The sequence below is a fragment of the Seriola aureovittata genome, chromosome 9 (assembly GCF_021018895.1).
Source record: "Seriola aureovittata isolate HTS-2021-v1 ecotype China chromosome 9, ASM2101889v1, whole genome shotgun sequence".
NCBI classification, from domain to species: domain Eukaryota; kingdom Metazoa; phylum Chordata; class Actinopteri; order Carangiformes; family Carangidae; genus Seriola; species Seriola aureovittata.
Window position 1 is genome coordinate 27,781,296 of NC_079372.1, and position 14,760 is coordinate 27,796,055.

A 14,760-nucleotide genomic window follows, 5' to 3' on the forward strand; every position below is an offset into this window, starting at 1 on the left:
TGGCTGATTTTATTGGCCACTTGGGGGCAGCAAAAACAAGCTGTAAACTATGACATGTTATCACCTTTTGAAGTTGAAGTTGATGGTTGTCTGTTAGCAAACAGTTGTCTATTTACACATCAAACATATATGGAGCAATTTTATTATTAATTTGAAGTTGTGTGGCTGGCCAGAATCAATGTTTTTCAAGTAATTTTTTAGAGCCATTTCACTAAAAAATATTAAAAATGTTGGACATAAACCCCCCCAAAAAAAACAAAGATGAGTTCATCACCATGAGCAAACCCTTTCACATACAACTAGCCTTTTGATCCATTGTAAATATAAAAAAAATGATGATAGCTGAATAAATATATGTTAAAGCTTGGGGGAAGTAACAGAGATTTGATAGAAAGTGTTTAGCTTATAGAACAAAACAGAGCAGAACAAAATAGATTCTCAGACGTCACATGACTGAACAGCTGTGAATTGTTTGCCCTCGACCTCTGTGGCTCAGACTGTATGTAACTCCAGACTGTGGTCGAGAGGTGCGACAATTTCAAAAGAATACCAATTAGTCATGGCATTGGATCTCTTTTAAGACATGCTTAAATGGGCCTTTGATGCACAAACAAGTGTAACCGCAGAGAAGAGGCACCCTTCCCACTTTCCAATAAGAAAAAAAAAAAAAAGCTAGTAGTGTTATCATGTTTTCCCACTATTAATGTGTTTCTTTGATTCAACACTTTTGTCACAAGATTGAACAAATCAGTAACACATTTTCACGTAGTTCTGATCACGTTTATGGATACAGTCTGCTGCTTTTCAAACAAGGGTGTGTCCTTCATCTGTCCTGCTCAGTCATTGTTAAAGGCTGCGATGTCTAAAATACACCATGACTGCTAAGTACAAGACTGAAAGGCAACTCACTTTCCATCAACAATCTGTGGCTGATTTTATTGGGCTATTGTTCTATTATTTGCCCATGGCCCTTTCACCAATGTCCAACAAATGAAAGATCATTAAAACAGAAATACATATAAGGAAGAAATGCCAACATGACCAATCTGCTACAAGTAGTGTTGTTAGTTATTTACAAGACAAAAACCTGTTTGGCACATAACTTCTATTATCTGTCAATTTTGGATTTATGACTTCAAATTTTTTTTACATTTAGTTGTTTCCTCTTTACCAATTTGAAATGTCATGCCTGACTTTTTTCTTTTGGCAGAATAAAACACAAGGGATTTAACAGAGAAAGACAGTGGGGGACATTTAATAAGATTGCTGCAAATATCCATCAGGGTCTACTTAGTATAGTCGCAGTTCATCTGATTTGCATAAAATGCAGCTAAACAAAACCTGATGCTGGGCTGTTTTAACACATGTTGCACATGTCTGGGAAGCAACGGCCTGTAAAATAAAGTGTAATTGTGTATTTATTCTGCGATAGGAAGGAAACGGTTAAATATCCTCAGCTCAACCAAAAAAAAAATGTTTGAAAGAGCAAATAAAAATCCATGTGGGAGAACAACATTGAAATGAAATTGAAATTATTGCAATAAACAATGAAAATAAAAATAATATATAACAGGCCTATGAAGAAGAAAAATGAAATAAAAATATTTTGCCAATGAAAAGGGCTATTTCTGTATTTTTACACTTATTAAATGTATGTATTTCTACATTCATTCATTTATTTATTTATTTATAATTATGTAATTTCTGGTCTTCCATACAGGCCTACTTAATAAGTACTGACTACTTCAATCACATTTCACTGGAGTTGACCTGCTATAAGTCATTAAAAGGTCAGGAGAAATTTATATTCATGCAGGAGAAAAATTATGATAAGTGTCACATTGCTGCTTTTTTGTCTTGAGTGAAGTATTTTGTAATGAATCTTGTTCCAAGTGTTTATTATATCTGACCTTTAACGGTTTCTATCTGGCTGGATTTTCTGCCTCAGTGTGTGTCCAATCAAACTGTACTACAAATTTTATACCAGCTTTTCCCTGACGTTAGACTTCAGACACTATTTCTTCTGCCGCAGTGCTCAGTCTGCAGTGATAAATCACAGGCTGTTTATATGAATTTCCATTCTAGATCCTTCCATATTTTGTTCCTCCAAACACATTGAAATAAATATTGCATGAGCCCAAACGCAAGGTTTTCTTTTATTTTACCTGCAGTAAATAAAGACAAAAACATTTCCTGTTTAACACCTAGAAAGAGTTGCAAATCCTTGATAGATGAATCCCAATGACTCAGTCAGAGGATAAAGCATTACTGCAAAGTGCGGTTGAGTCTGTGCCGTGTTGATGAGGGTTTTTCTTTATTTTTACCTTTGACTTTGAGGTAGTGTCCTCCAAAACGGTAAGCCTCAAAGTTGAGGGACAGAGGTGTGTTGGACTGATCCAGGAACAAGTCGACCCGGGACAGCTCAATGCCATTCCTCTCAAACACTGGGCCTAGAACCTCTCTGGTAACACATCACAAAGAAAATAAAAGAAGCTGTTAACTTTTGGTTCTCATCAATCTCTTGCGATAGAGTTTATGTGGCCACTCTCCCCCTCCTCTCACCTCAGCGTCTTCTTTTTCATTGCAGGTACAATTTCTGTGTTTATGTCCACGTTGAGATCAAACTTGAGGCTGAAGCACTCCTTACTGGGGTCCTGCAGGGGGAACAGACACACTGTTAGTTTACACAGGTGGGGCTGCAGCTCTGCGGGCCGGGCCCCTGGGCTCGTGCTGTATGTGTGCTCTCAGCGGATCCACAGGGGGGCTCCTTCTCACTGCACTGGCTGCCTCAGACAAAGAGCAGCCTGGGAGATACCATTGTATTATATCATCGTTGCAGAGAATAATGGTGGCTGCTTTCATAACCACACATAACCCTCTGCTAGTCTCATACACCATTTGTGAAAAACAATGCTTCTGCAAATAACTCTTGAGTCACACAACAGGTGACAAATACACCGATTCCCCCCCTGCCAGAAATCTTGTAAAGTCTTTCAAGGAACAGAAATGAGAGTGTGGTTTCATGTGGGGGACTTTTTTCATGTTGCACACTGCAGCCCACATGTCTGTGTGATTACTTACATCAGTGTGTCGTCTCCGTGGCTTCTTTTTCACCAACTTCAGACCCCCTGTTTTACGCTCCCTGCAAAACAGTTGCACACACATTATCATACACCAGCTCTTCAAAAGAACACAGCATATGAGAAACTGTTTAACGTGACCATCGAGGCTTAAAGAGAAGTAATTAAAATCTGCAGACGCACATTTCATGGCTGTAAATTATCCTCCAGTGTGAGAGGACAAGATCTCCTCTGACAGGCAGCAGGAATACATGAACACTAGCAATGATATAATGGATGTTTACTGACCCACGGTCATTGCTCCCCTCATCCTCTTCCTCCAGGTCGGAGGGGGGGCTGGTGCGGGGGGGACAGGAGCGCGTGGACACGTTCCGAGCCAGGATGGAGGCTAAAGGTTAAGAAAACACAACAGTCATTCCTTCTGTTACATCACATCCAGGGCAACCTTTAATATCAAGCTTTAAAAAAGGGTTCGGTTCACTCAAATTTTCTCCAGCCATAGCCGGCCATTCAGAAAGATAGCCTGGCTTTAGCTTGTCCAGGTTTTGGTATATTTGAGATTTCTGGAACAGAGGGGTTGGGATTTTGTTCGTGGTGTTCACATTACATTCAAAATATTCAACAGTATCATCTCTTTCTAGAAACAGCGTCTTTGTTAGTCTGGATCAGAGGTTTATGATTATCATTATCTCCGATGTCTATCATGAATAAAGGTTTATAAATCTATTTAGAAATCATAGAAAAGACATTCCTTATCACTCTAAAACTTGACATTTTTAGGTTTTCTTCAGTATCAGTGAAATCCAGTGATTGTTGCCTGTTCATCCATGGATACATTGCAAGCAGGAACTGCTAAAAGATAATTCGGCATACTTTTAATGGCGTGCTAATAAGCAGAAATGTAGATAACACTGTAGATTAAGATAAACAGAGTTTATATTGTAGCATGTGTCTGACTTTTAAAATCCCTGCACTGGAAAGTTTTCAAACAGACCATTTCGTCGGTAGAAAGTATTTCCAATAAAAAAATGTTCACAGCGAGGTCCACAAAAACACACTGTTTGTGGAGAAACACGTTGCTGTTGAATTGTTTTTGTGCTGTCAGTTTGACAAACTAAACTCAATTTACCTCCAATGTGCTGGAGTGAAGGCAAAAATCTCAGTGATGGATATCTCAAAGCCTGGGCAAAGAGTATAGAACACTGCATCGCTGGTTAGCACTAGCCTGGCTCCAGACTTGCACGATTGAGTGCAGTGACTCGAATAGATCTGGTACTGTGCACATTTGACGGCTGTTTCTGCCAGTCGGAGAAAACAGTCAACCAATCCAAGCTTTGCAGGCAGGATTAAAAAATATAATGTCATCTTCCTGCAGCTACAGCTGTGACGATAACAGAAAAATAGTCACAAAAATGAGGGTAAGTGTGGATGAGATTGTCACAGCTGTACAGGTTGTTGCAAGCTACCACAGCTTCAATGCCACTTGCTCCTCATTGGTCAGAGCAAAAAAACAAACAAAAATCAAACAAAAAACTCACTCATCCAAACAAGCAATCAGCTAACATGAACATATTGTCAAACTAAATAAATTAAGTATGACAAAATAGCAATGAAATCAGATTATATGGCTAAATTAGCACTAAAGGTAAGTGAGATAAACCAACCCTTTAATAACAGTCACAATGACAGTGTTTTCATACATAAACTGAATGATCACACAAATCACAAAAGTCAAACCTTGAATTTCCAAGTCAAACATGTGAGATGAAAGTGTTTGCCTTATTTAGACACAATAGAAACTCAATGTCCTTGATATTTACACAGTGAAATCCTGTAATGAGGCAATGGGTATGACATCACTGTCAGAGGAGGAATACCAAATACAGAAATCATGAAAGTCTACCTTGAGGTTGTAAGTCAAATCGGGGGTGCCGGTCAAAGTGCATGTTGTCTGTGTTCTCTGAATGGTAGCGTGAGTCACATGACTCACACAGGTGAAGGGGGCTTTTGCTATTCAGGTCTTGGCAGTCTGGGTGGTGGCAAACCTAGACACAGAAACAAAACACAAAGGGGGAGAGAGGACAAGAGAAAGTCAGATCAACATAACTCTCAAGTACACAAGGTCCCTACATTAAATACGAAAGCATTTTTAAAGACAGGGCCAAAGTGAAAAGGGTAAAACAGTCACACACATTTAGAATAAACAGCTCCCTGCCTCACTATTGTTTCTGCCACAATTAAATGACCACAGAGGCTGCCATGGGCATTCCTGAGGTTTGGTGACTCCCACCTTCCCACCATCTGTCCCCCTCTGTGGGATGAAAACTAATTGACTTAGAGTCAGTTTTTCACCTTGTGTGCTGATCTGGAAACAGCTTACCGTTACATAATCCAAAATCGCCTCCCAAGAAGTGACAATGAAACTGACCACAGGTCAGCAACTGGAAGACTTCCAGGCCTCAGAGCTCCAAAAGCTACTGGAGCCAAGGCGACAGGCAGCAGAAGGATACAGGATTAAGGATCTCTCTGGCCAGACAGATCCGACCCCCCCCCCCCCCCGCTCTTTCCCTCACCTCAGCAATGGACTGGGCAGCACCAGGGGGATCCTCCACATCTACCTCACCCCCCCCCAAATCACACACACCCAGCTCAGGAAGTGGGGATGTATGGGGAGATACAATGGAGGTCCTGCTAATGTTCTTCCTGTAATTGTTTCCATGTACTTAGGAGGAGCTGTGTGTCTGTGCATGTGTGTGTAAATATGTGTGTATGTGAACAACCAGGGTTTGAGTGCAAGCTAGGGAGTCAAGCTTCCATGTAAACACAACAACTATAGATATGCAAGAAGACTGAGCAGCCCTGCAGACACAACGCCGTTACATAGGCCCTCTTTAATTCATTATATTGTTGTAATACACAAATATTCATTACCACATGGCTCTACCTACACATAACACAGTTAAAGTTCAGTCAAGTGACTCAGAATTTAACACAAATTACCCCTTTTCTCCCCACCCCTGGTACTCTACCGTCATTTTCTGCAGATTGGAGCAGGAGTCTCTGGAAATCGACTCCATATCCATGCCAGCAGACACCCACGACCCCAATAAACATCCAACTCGCCACCTTGTTGGCCTGCTAAACTCGCTCTGCAGTGTGCCCCTGTCAAGCCACACTGACGAGCTGCCTGCTTTATTAATCCACTCCTCTCAATGTCTAGCCAGGTATAATCGCAGATTTTAAGGAGGTCGCAGGGCTGGTGGAGGACAGAAGGGGGTAGAAGGGAGGGAGGGATAAGGTTAAAGGAGGGTGAGGAGTCCCAGTAAAGATATAAACCCAAGGCAGGAAGGAAGAAAAAAAAAAAGTCCATCCAGAAGCTTTTCAGAAGTACAAAGCCCCCCTAATCTTGCACCCTAATTGGTGCCTGTGCTCTGTCAAAACCATCTGACAGTCCTGCAGAGATTAAACAGCCCGCTCTGAGCTCCGCCAGCCAGGGTCTTCTCTTCTTTTTCCTCTCTCTCCCTTTCTTCTCTGTCCTCTGCCACCACCAGCGCCGACTCCTCCCTTCCTCTCACAAACCCAGGGTCACTATACCCAGGCAGAGCCCCAACCAGAGAGAGGTTTTAAATAGAAAGAGACGGAGACAAGAGGAGTCAGTCAGTGAGCTCTGAGGCTAAACAAAATAAGAGGATGGCCTTGTTTACTGTAGTGAATATGACATGCTTTCCTCCAATAAGCACAGTGGGGTTAAAGGATAATTCCAGTTTATTACAACTTGGGCCTTATTTTCATAGTTTTGGATATCATTTCTATCGGTTATGATAACATTGTACTTAGTAAAGTAATTGCTGGGATCTGGGAACATGGTAACACCACTGCAATAAAATGTGACACAATAGAAGAAATATGAGCAGTCAGACCAGTCTGGTGTTATATTAATACTGATAGGGAATATTGGCTAAATCTGCAACAATAAGATTCAAGCTCTAAATAAACCAGAATGATCATTTAAAGCTGCTATGAATCAATACTTTTATAATAACAATGGATCACATGAACACAGAGAATTAACACTCTGTAGTTCCCTTCAGCTCTACAGAGCAATTTAGCATCTTTCTGCTCATAACACACACAATCTACTCATAACCAAACAGCACACAGACACAATGGAGAATTTAGCAGCTAAAGAGCTAGCTAAAAGGAGAGTCAATATCAGACTTACATTATCTCAGGTGAACACAAACACGACTTCAAATTGATGCTAATGTTGGCAACATTCAGCTAACAAGCCCACTGTGTCAACTTTAAACGTTAAATACTTGACAATGTTATGGTTTGCAGCTTCTCTCTCTCTTCTCTCAAGTGGCCAAAAAAATGTTATTGCAGGTTAAAGGAACTTATATAATCACTCTGTTAGCAAAACTAAGCCATGCAATGACAATGCTAACATGCTGAAGGTTAGCAGGCAGAATGCTTGCTGTTTATCTTGTGTTAGCATGCTAACATTTTCTAATTAGCACTGAACAGGAAGAGCAGCTGAGGCAGGTGGGAATACCTGTTTTGCAGATATTTGATCACAAAACACACACAGGAAAGTTAAGGGATCACCAAAGTTACTACAATTCATCCTGAGTGGGACATGAATGTCCAAATTTCATGGCAGCACATCCAGATGTCGGGATATTTCATTCTGGGCCAAAGTGGTAGAAGGATGGACGGATGGACAGATCAAGTAAACAACTGAATGACTGACATCCCCATTCCTAAGCCCGAGCCACGTTGCTACGATAGCTGAAGAGACTGACAGGCAGTTCTTACTCAGTCTTTTTCCTTATTAATTGAGATCCTGTTCAGTCTTGTGCTCACTGAGTGGTGACTATTGTAAAGGAGGACAGTGTGAAAATTCAGTGTAAGATATTTCCCAATCGTTGCAGTTGATGACGTTCGACAGGTTGCAGGTACACATGAGTGTTTCACCTCTGACTGACTCACTGACCTCAACCCACAGGGACCGCTTCATGGCAGTCACAGAAATCTGTTACAACACCACCTACTTATGCTTCTCTGAAGTCAACGTCAACTTCTGCGCAGACATTTTCACGTAGCAGAGTTGAATGTCCCATCGCACACAGGTGGTATGTTCTCTATGAGGTGCGGAGACAGTCAGCCTGGCCAGACAAATACGAGCAAATCAGATGCCATATTTAGACAATAGCCCAGATAGGTAGGCCTCCTTACTATCAAGATGGGGCGTTCACATTCCTGCTGCAACAGAAAATATCTGACGTTTTAGCCAAGACAAACGAGTGCATCATAGGATGAAGAAAAGACCAAAAAGCACCAAACGGGGGGAAAAAAAAACCTTAAAGGAAAACCTAAAAAAGCCTGACAGATACCTGAAGATATACACCTCAGAGATTTTTGCAATACTGAACATTCCTATCAATGAGAGGGATGATTGATACTTGGGTATGAGGACGACCTGACTTTCATTATCTGGCCTTTTCTGGAATCTGAACCCCCAAACACAATATGAGGCAGCGTGTAAGTGAAGCTGAATGTAAGAGACGGTTATGGTGCAGAGGACAGCTGACGGGAAGCCATGCGTGCCTCATACTGCCAGTTTATGAATGTGTTGCGAGACAACATGTGTCATGTGAGTGTGTCGTGTGGATTAGTGGGGAGGTTCGGGGGAGCATGAGGGACTGTAGATGAAACATTTCATGCACACACATGCACACCACGCACGCACGCACACACACACCCCCACACAAAGCCCCACCTTCACCCCCCACCCCCCCCCGCCAAACAGCTGAAAACACACACCAGCCCCACAGCGACCCTCGTCTCGGCTTAGCACATCCAATGCCACGTGGCACCTGCTTATGGACCCTTGTTTCCACACATCCTGCAAACACGCCAATTCACCCACACCCACACACACACACACACACACACACACACACACACACACACACACACATATACATACATGGACTTACAAACACAGGCATGCCCGTTCCAAAGCTGTGTCATCAACCAGCACACCAGTCACTCAGCTATAATAAAGCTGTTCTTGTTTGAAAGAAGATGACTGGAGTCTTCTGAGGTGAATCAGGATTATTACTTTAACACTTAATCCTCCAAACACTGGCACGCAACATATGAAGGGTGTACTCACACACTTTACAGATCAAACACTGAGAGTTTGGTGTTATTTATCTTATAAGAATCACAAGAAAAAGTACTTCACACAGCAGCTGATGCTAAAGACATTAAACTGCAGTGCAGTTGTATTAAGTTAAGATTCAAATGTCTTAAACATGATTTATAATTAACGATGGAACTTGTGGGTTTAGAGCAACAACCTGGCAGCTCAATCTGGCTGCAATTTCCTCACCACCATCACAATATTGGCTCCTGAGGACAGTTTTAAATAAGTTTGGAAGGTTTGTCGAGTCCTCGTGAGCTGGAAAATCTGCGGGTGATCGGTCTTTGTGTATGGAATTATATGACGCATTGAGGGAAAGGCCGCAGATAAATTCAAATCCAGATTACATATCTGACTCAATACGATACGAGGCCCATCCATCACAGGGCTGCCGCTCTCAGATCTGAGTAGCAAGAGAATCTGCTCAGTAATGCTCTTACTGGTTTTGCAAAAGCCAGAACTAAACTGGATAAAACCTCCTGACTGCTTGCGACCTGACAGCATTTCCCTCTCCGACCTCAGTCAGCCTTCCTCCGGAACAGCTTGTCCTGCCAAAGCACACCTAGCGCTTATGTAATCGCATGTATCACAGAGTGCACGTGTGTGTTTGCATCAGGTCAAAGGAGGAGCAGAAGGAGCGTATGTGAGCTGCAGGCTATAGCTTCTCTCACAACTTATCTTCAGAGGTGTAATATGCTCTCACTGCTCTGTTGCGTAAAGGGTTGAAAGGGCTCGAGTAGCATGATAGCATTTTATCAAACCTCTTATTTCTTATTTAATCTAATTAGGTTCAGTTTTCAACATTTGTATGCAACTAAATTCATAAATAACAAATGCTCAAAGATGCAGTTTGGATCTGTAGCTGCCTTTTGCTGGCTGAGAAGCCAGAAACACCAAAGTTTAGTGATTTTAGCTACAACCTGAAAATGAGGTGAGGAGCACAAAACATGAAATACTTAAATGCATGTGATGCATTTCAACAATTATATCCTTAATTTAGTTAATTGATTCAAATCCTGAGGTCTAGATGCAGATATAATAAGGTGATAAGCTTGAAATATTGATATCATGCGATTCTTGTGAAACTGACATGGCACAGTTGCGTAGATCATTGGTTACACCACCGCTCACTCACGGTCGGTGGTGTAACACAGTGGCGTCCCAGCATTCGAGACTGTGTCATCCACTGCGTGGTAGACAATCCCAAATGGTTTCCATAGAAAAAGCTCAGGAAAGTGGGTGTGCCCACTCTTTGGCAGAGGAGGGTCAGTTAACCAGACACACATTTGCCAAACCAGCCAGTTTGGTCTTCATCTTTAAAGTCTTTTCTCTTGTAAAAAACAAAAATACTGTCTGGAAATATCACTTCAGATAAAGTATAAATCTTCCCTTTGTGTTTTTGAACAAGGCGAAGAAGACACCGTACTCAAACACAGACAAGTCACACAAAGAGGGAGATTTGTTCTTTATAGGAAGTGTTTTTTTCCAGACGACATCTTTTTTACTTTTACAAGAGAAAAAGACTTTAAGGATGAGGACTAAGTGGTTGTTTTGGCAGATGCACTGCCTGGTCAACTGCCCCACCTCTGTTAAAGAGCAGCTCACATCCACTGAGCTTTTTCTATGGGAACCATGGACTGAGCCGAGTACAGACAGTCTTGCAGAGAGCACACTATCGAGAAAACATCAGCAAAAACTATCATTCTAGCCATTATGGATTGAACATTAATTAGCTACAGCTGATCTCATCTGCCACTGCTAACGTTTGTCATTTTAACAGCTCGAAGCAACAGCCAGCGAAGACTAAAAATAAGTAGCTTTTTATGTTTTCTACATTGCTCTTTGCTAATAAAAAAAGAGGGAGTGGAGGTGAAAGGTTCGATAAGATATCAGTGTCTGAGTTTGAAGAATCTGGATTCAAAATGGAGCCAGAACTTAATCCTAAAGATGGATAAATTAATGCCAATGACAAGCACAACCAGATGTAAATAATTAAAAGCGAGAATTAACAAGTAGAGCAAGCCAGGAGGAAACACACTCCAGCTAGAGCTTTTAATAAAGCCTTTATTGTGTATGTTTACTGCTAGAGTGTGAGTATATATCAGGCTGCAAGTGTGTGTGTGGGTTAGCTTCAGGAGGTGGAGGTTAATGTACAGTATCTAATAAAAAAACAGCAAAAGAATAATTAAAAAAAAAAAAATGTCTTATCTGTTATTGACATACTGTGAAAACTGGAGTTTTCCCATACATTTATTACACTACTATAACACACACACACACACACACCACTTTTTGTCATAGTGGTGCCCACACCCATAGAGCAAACTCAATACCCTGTCATTGTTCCAAGAGGCCATCATCAACCTCCACACAATCACACACACTATAGAAAACATGAAATCAAAGCCAACCTGAATCAACACAAAACACAACAGCCCAACTAATGCTTCATACGGGAAACAATGGATATATACTGTTTGGTTACGTTGAGCACAAAACATATTGTTTGGGCCAACTATCTGTCCGACACTGAAAGGTCTCACTGAACTTCAGTCTTTGTTGAGACTGCGGGTGACATCCAGGTACACTGTGTTTAATTACACGGGCCAACTGTAATACTTACCATCACTCCACTCCCAGAGAAAAGGGCTGCGTTAAGGTCCTGTCCTGACATGCAAGCCATCACCGATTTGGCAACTGGACTGGACTTCTCCTCAGCAGTAAGTTATGTTAGCATTAACACCACTCCTCATCAGTCATGAGGGGCTACAGGAGTCGGCTCACGGTAGCTTCAAGTCAACCTTTTTTTTTTTCCTTTTTCTTTCCTCTCAAAAACCCACCCCAGCCTTGTTGTTCCTCCCTTGTTCTCCTCGCAAACAAAAAGAAAAAAAGCGCTCTGGTGCATCCCAATAAACACACCTACGCACGCAAATGATTGGTTAGCACCAGACGAGGCAGAATCATGCAGAGTCTTGTTCAAATAGTATGAGTGAAGTCAGTCAAATACTCAGACACGACTTTGGCCAGACCAACTCACGCAGTCTACAGCACAAACTACTCAAAGACAACCCAAAAGTCAGACACACAAACACATCATCAGTGATTCACAGTCTACATGTGAAGGAAAGACAACCACTGTCTCATTTTCACAGTCAAATACACTAATGCACTGACCATTTACCTGCGTACAGACATCGGTACAAGACAGTACAGACTGCAAAGACTACACGAACACAACATGTCTAATGCAAAAATATTTCCTTGTTGATCGTAAACTAATTTTACTGTAATCACTGCAACAACTTCACTTGTAGTTTATCTCTGTAAAAAACAGATCTAATGATTTTCCTCAGATAACTGATTTTGTTCTGCAAAGAAAAAAGTGCAACGTCGACATTAGAGCAGAGCAATGATGATTTTTTTTATTATTCAACTAATAATTTAGTCTATAAAATGTCAGAGGCACAAATGGCATTTGCAAGTTCCAAGATCCCAAGGTATCATCTTCCAATTGTTTATTCAATATATTTTAATCAAAAAACCTAATACCATTTTCATTTGATGAACTAAAATGAACAGCTATTGAAACTCTTTATAATATTCTGTTGATTTACTATTATCATTGTATGACGGCCAGGCTGTTAGAGATTATCTGACTGTCTGTGAAAGAATAAAATGTTATCATATAAATGTATTCCAACCTTTAAGATTTCCCGAGATGGTATTAACATTATATCAGAAAATTCCAGTGTCAAAAATCGACATCCGCACTTCCCAGCATTGAGGTCAGTTGGTAGTAACTTCCTCTCCAGCCACTTGCCATCCTGCATGCAGCTGTCCTATAGGGGACATCGATTACTTTTTAACTGCAACTAAAACAACAATATCAGCTACTGCATTGAGCATAATGGACTGTCAAATAAGAAGTTTGAAGAATTAAATACCTGCAGAGCGCCCATGCTTTTCATCAAGCTGAGCTGACAGAGACTGAGACAGGTCAAACTCTGCTACATGTAACTTTTTCACTACCTTTTTCTTAAGAGACTATCTTTATTGTCCTCTTGGGAGCAGAGCACATGACCCCATAGGGCCTCCCCATGTTTGCTGGAGAGGGCCTGCTTTCCTAAACATTACACAGAGTTGCAATTAGCTTTGGCCCAGCAGGTGGGATTGAAAACAGCGCCCAGTAAGGCTGCAGGAGATCAAAGCGGGAGCCTGGGCAGGCCTGGCCCAGGTCTGATTTATTTTTCAATAAATAAGCGATGCATCTGTTGAGGAGTGGCATGGGAGAGAGCCGCTGCCGCCCGCTCGCTTTCTTCTGCCGCCATCTGTCCTCTGGCCGGGTGAGGAGGCGGAGGAGGAGAGCCAGAGCTTAGCTTTTTTACTGCGGCCCTTATGCAACAACACTGCCTGCCTGTCTGCATGTCTGTTCCCTATTAACCGACTCTCCCTCATTCTGGTACTGTACAGTCCCGACGCCTCGCACACATATGGATTTACTCAAACAGAGGCACTTGCTGTGTTTCATCCTCCCCTGAGAGAAGCGTGAGTGCGACTGTGTGTGTTTTACCCAAACACATGTGAAGTATGTTCATATAATGACCCGCAGCGGTAAGTTCTGTTGAATGGCGATCATTTACTAACAGACAACAAATGTAGGATGAGGAGGGATGATGTCACTTTAAGCATCTGTAAGTGAAAATAAAATTATTAAGACAGCTGTATGTAGTGATCCCTGTAAGAGATAATTCAACCAATGAGCAACTGTAATTTCAACTTATTACAACTTTCCTCTCGCTGCCCCCCTAAAGTTACTGTTGCTATGCTTGTCAAGCTTTCAATGCTAGCAGAGCACATATGCAGTGCTAGGTGGCATATTTCCTCAAAATGAGTGAAAATTTTTGAACACATCTTTGATTTCACAAAGAAGTAGGCTGCTCATTTCAAGCCTGTCTGTTTTGTTGGCTGAAATAACAACTGTCGCAGTAAAAGATAAAAAAGACTTTATCTGCTGTAGCTAACAAGCTATTTAACGCTAGCTAGTGTGTTAGCTAGCTAAAAAAAACTCTTTCTGTAGCTAAGCTTTTAATGTTTCAAATGCAAACCCTGTTTTGATGCTTACTATAGAAAACCATACTTGGATGGGCAACAAAGATATTAGATTTATACTTTATTCCCTAGGTTTTCAAATAGTGGTATATCGAGGTATAGATAATAGAGGTTGGTAAATTTACTGGAGGGTGAGCTAACGTTATGCTAAACTTAGACATAGTAGCATCTTTTCTCTGTGGGATGTACCAGGCCTGACCAAGGCTTTTTCTAACTGTTACTGCTTGGCTGTGGAGGTTATGGTAAGTTACTGATGTACAGTAGGTGGTAAGGCTACTTACTTACATAACATATGAAGTTTTATCCTTTCCTTACACTTTTACTGTTGTGTTTTGGCTTTGGTAAAAAAAAAAAAAAAAA

The 14,760-nt window shown here is 41.3% G+C and overlaps 1 protein-coding gene across 6 annotated transcripts in view; it reads right to left on the reverse strand.

Annotated features, from left to right (window-relative positions):
- plekhg5b (pleckstrin homology domain containing, family G (with RhoGef domain) member 5b) overlaps nucleotides 1-14,760 on the reverse strand; it is a 75,509-nt gene that overhangs the window by 23,370 nt on the left and 37,379 nt on the right. For 4 of the 6 annotated variants that reach the window (XM_056385184.1, XM_056385183.1, XM_056385187.1 and 1 more), the window contains 5 exons: nucleotides 4,984-5,125; nucleotides 3,369-3,468; nucleotides 3,082-3,142; nucleotides 2,563-2,654; nucleotides 2,325-2,461 (listed from right to left, as the gene is read on the reverse strand). In XM_056385184.1, coding sequence (XP_056241159.1) covers nucleotides 2,325-2,461; nucleotides 2,563-2,654; nucleotides 3,082-3,142; nucleotides 3,369-3,468; nucleotides 4,984-5,125 — 532 coding nt within the window. Of the gene's footprint in view, nucleotides 1-2,324; nucleotides 2,462-2,562; nucleotides 2,655-3,081; nucleotides 3,143-3,368; nucleotides 3,469-4,983; nucleotides 5,126-6,109; nucleotides 6,627-11,914; nucleotides 12,386-14,760 lie in introns of those variants that run through there. The other 2 variants (XM_056385185.1, XM_056385186.1) reach the window with 2 other exon arrangements.